The sequence below is a fragment of the Frankliniella occidentalis genome, unplaced genomic scaffold (genome assembly GCF_000697945.3).
Source record: "Frankliniella occidentalis isolate FOCC.00 unplaced genomic scaffold, Focc_3.1 Scaffold184, whole genome shotgun sequence".
Classification (NCBI taxonomy): domain Eukaryota; kingdom Metazoa; phylum Arthropoda; class Insecta; order Thysanoptera; family Thripidae; genus Frankliniella; species Frankliniella occidentalis.
Window position 1 is genome coordinate 358708 of NW_026267310.1, and position 3040 is coordinate 361747.

Here is a 3040-nt window from a genome sequence, read left to right on the forward strand (position 1 = left end):
CCCTCAACATCCTTTGGCAGTGCCTGCTCTGGTCTCTGCGGCCCCGCTCTCCGCATTTCGTAACGACCGTGTCAATAGCAATGCTCAGTTTAGTATCGCGCACTCTAACGGGCGTTCTATTCATTTCCCACACGCCGGCGAGCATTCTGTCGGGCCAGGCTGCGCGGGCTGCGCGCCGCTGCTCCGCTTCGATCATTAAAACCGGCCCGAGCCCGCCGCAAAGCGCCATGACGCGGCAGGATGGGGATGCTACGTCTTGTTCGGTTTCAATCTTCTCTCTCTCTCTCTCTCTCTCTCTCTCTTTTAATTTCACCGAACCACACGCCATTTCCGTGAAAAATATATCTACTCTTCCGCCCGCCTCCGAGCATTTCTTTTCCTCCCGTTTTGATGTTGCGGGTTGAGTTGAGGAAGGAAGAGCTCCTTTCGGCGTCTCTCACTTTTATTAGCTGAGGCGTGGCCTGGCTGGGCTCGGCGGGTTGTTTGATCACGCCCAACCTCCGTAAACTTCTGCCCACCTCTCCCTCCTCCCCCGCCCCAACCCCTGCCCCTCTTCCCGAACGTTGTCACGAAAAAGGTGACGAGTCATATTTTACGATCTTAACCTCACGTAGCCGCGCGTCATGGGAGGGTCAGTAGGGGGACTGCTGCGCCGGGCGTGAGGGGCAGATAAAGGTAGGGCGGGGGGAGAGTGAGGGTAGAAAAGGGACAGAGCAGGGCGAGGAGGGCCTGTGAGGGAAGAGGGGCGGGGGCGGGCGGGCCGTCCGGACGACCGGCCGTTAATCTTTACGGCAAACACTGCAAAGTCGAAACTGCCCGCTCGAGAACATCACCTTTGGCCAACCCTATATATGGGCGCAGAGAGGTGTCAGCTTGATCGCGTTATCCGCTCGGGCACGCGCTCCGGGACCAGCAGCGCAAGCTTTGCGCCCCGCCAGAGGGCATTCACCCCCCCCCCCCCCTTATTGCTAAAGTCACGCGTTGCACGCGATGTCGTGGAATGGGCGTCTTAATGAAGGCACACCCGCCCCCGCGCCAGCCCCCGCGCCAAGCCCCCGCGCACCTGCACACTCACGGCGCACGGCGTGAAAACACCCGAAACGGCCCCAATAAGAAACAAGCGCGTATAGCAATACTACTCGCCGCCGCGCCCACGCGCTCGCTCGGGGATCGCACTAGCATGGCGCATAACGGTCGTGACGCCGGTCCGATCGCGGGCAACACTGCCGGCCGTACTCTCCATTATTACTGCGATCCAAACACATTCCCTTGATGCGGAATGAAACAGCTCGCGAGCTTGGCGCGGGGCGGGGCGGGTCGGGGCGAGGAGCAGCCAACAGGTTATTAGCTGCGGGGCCGGCCGCGCGGCCCGGGGCCAGAGTTGGCCGCCTCCCCTCCTCGACTGGCTGTTAGTTTGCCGCAAAACTATAATTGATATATCGGCGCGGTGCGGTGCGTTGGCGCCCACGTTCCCACAACAGACGGTACGGAGAGAACGCGTGGCCCCTTATTCATACGAGCTCCACCAGTCGATGGGAACCAGACAGCAGAGTAATCATGAAAGTCGTGGGCAGGGGGGAATTTTTTTTTTTGTTCTACTTTGCGTATCAAGGAAACATGATGGCCGCATGGCACACTTCATACAAGAATCGAGTTTGTAGAGTAAAAAAATAAGGATGTTCACAAAGGGAGCGAGAAACTTGACTCCTCGTTTTCCGTAGAACGTATTTTACGCACACACGCACAAGTAAGTCTCTCAAAGGAATACAAGCGGAAAGACCGCTCTCCCGCGGAAGTGGGGGAGCTAACCTACGCCAAGAGGATCGTCGCTGTGAAGAAAAGTGCGCCGCCGTGGCGCTATAAACCCATTTGGACAGAAGTTCTTTCGAGCAGGCCGCCGCTCGTGAACAGCCCCCACTCTGCTGCTCGGCGATGCGCGGCTCTGGATTGATTCTTAGCGTCTAATCTCGCCGAGAGCCTCCAGCGTCCTGCCTTGCTGCCGCCGCCAAGGCCCCCGGATGAAATTCTGCTAAGTGCCGAAGGAAAAGGGGGTGGGGGTGAAAAGGGGCGTGGGGGGACCAAGCGATGCGGGTCTCTCTCACTCGCTCTGCAAAGCTCCCCGGGTCCACCCGCGCACAGTGCGTCGTGTTTGTGGACGCGCAGGACAGCGGTCTCTGTCCAGTCAATATCCATAGCGACAGTTATTTATTCCCCTGCCTTTTTATATCGGATATCAATACAATATTCGGCATTGCCAAGCAGCAGACGTCCGTCCACCCCCCGCCCATCCCCCCCTTTTCCCCCCTATCCCACCCATACGTTGCCTTGTTCGTTTCCTCCGGTTTCCCCCCGCCGCGGTGGTTGCGGAGCGCACGACCACCTCCACCACCGCCACCGCCCCGAGGACGACAGGGCAGGGAGGGGAGGGGGGGCAACTACTTGCACGCTGAAACCGTTTACCTCCTCCTCCTCTTCCTAAACGCGTCTGGCGGATGTTGCGCGCTGAGATTTGTGGCCGGAAAACAATTCCAATGGGAGGGAAAAAAAAGAAGGGGGGAGGGAGGGAGAAATATAACAGCCGCCACCGCCACATGTGGAGGAGAGAAAGCGAAGAGACGGCGGAGGGCGAAAGAAAGATACGTCAGCCGGACGGACTCGCTCCGCGGCCTACACCACACCCGACCCCTTCTTCTCCTTGTCCGCTTTCTCCCCGCAACAAAACGTAATGCGAGTTCTTATTACTTTCCGCACTCCTACTCGTGCGAATATGAGACGCTGCCTGTGCTGCCATGTGTTTGCTCGCGGTGTGAGGGGTGTGCACGCCTCGTGTTGTTTGAGCTGAAACCCGTTTTCCCTTTTGTGTTCCGCAGACGAGGCCCTGACATGCAACGTGTGCGACCGCTCCTTCGTCACGCCCCGCCAGCTGGCCCACCACCAGCAGAAAAAGCGGCACTTCGGGTGAGTACGGGGGGGAAGGGGGGCTCTCTCTCTCTCTCTCTCTCTCTCTCTCTCTCCGTGGTGCCTTTGGCAAACATACACA

The 3040-nt window shown here is 58.8% G+C and overlaps 1 protein-coding gene across 1 annotated transcript in view; it reads left to right on the forward strand.

Moving 5' to 3' along the window:
- Nucleotides 1-3040, forward strand: part of LOC113203786 (myb-like protein B) — a 26780-nt gene that overhangs the window by 19773 nt on the left and 3967 nt on the right. Inside the window, exon 3 of the mRNA XM_026418658.2 lies at nt 2871-2958. Within this exon, the coding sequence (XP_026274443.2) occupies nt 2871-2958 (88 nt within the window). The remainder of the gene's footprint in view (nt 1-2870; nt 2959-3040) is intronic.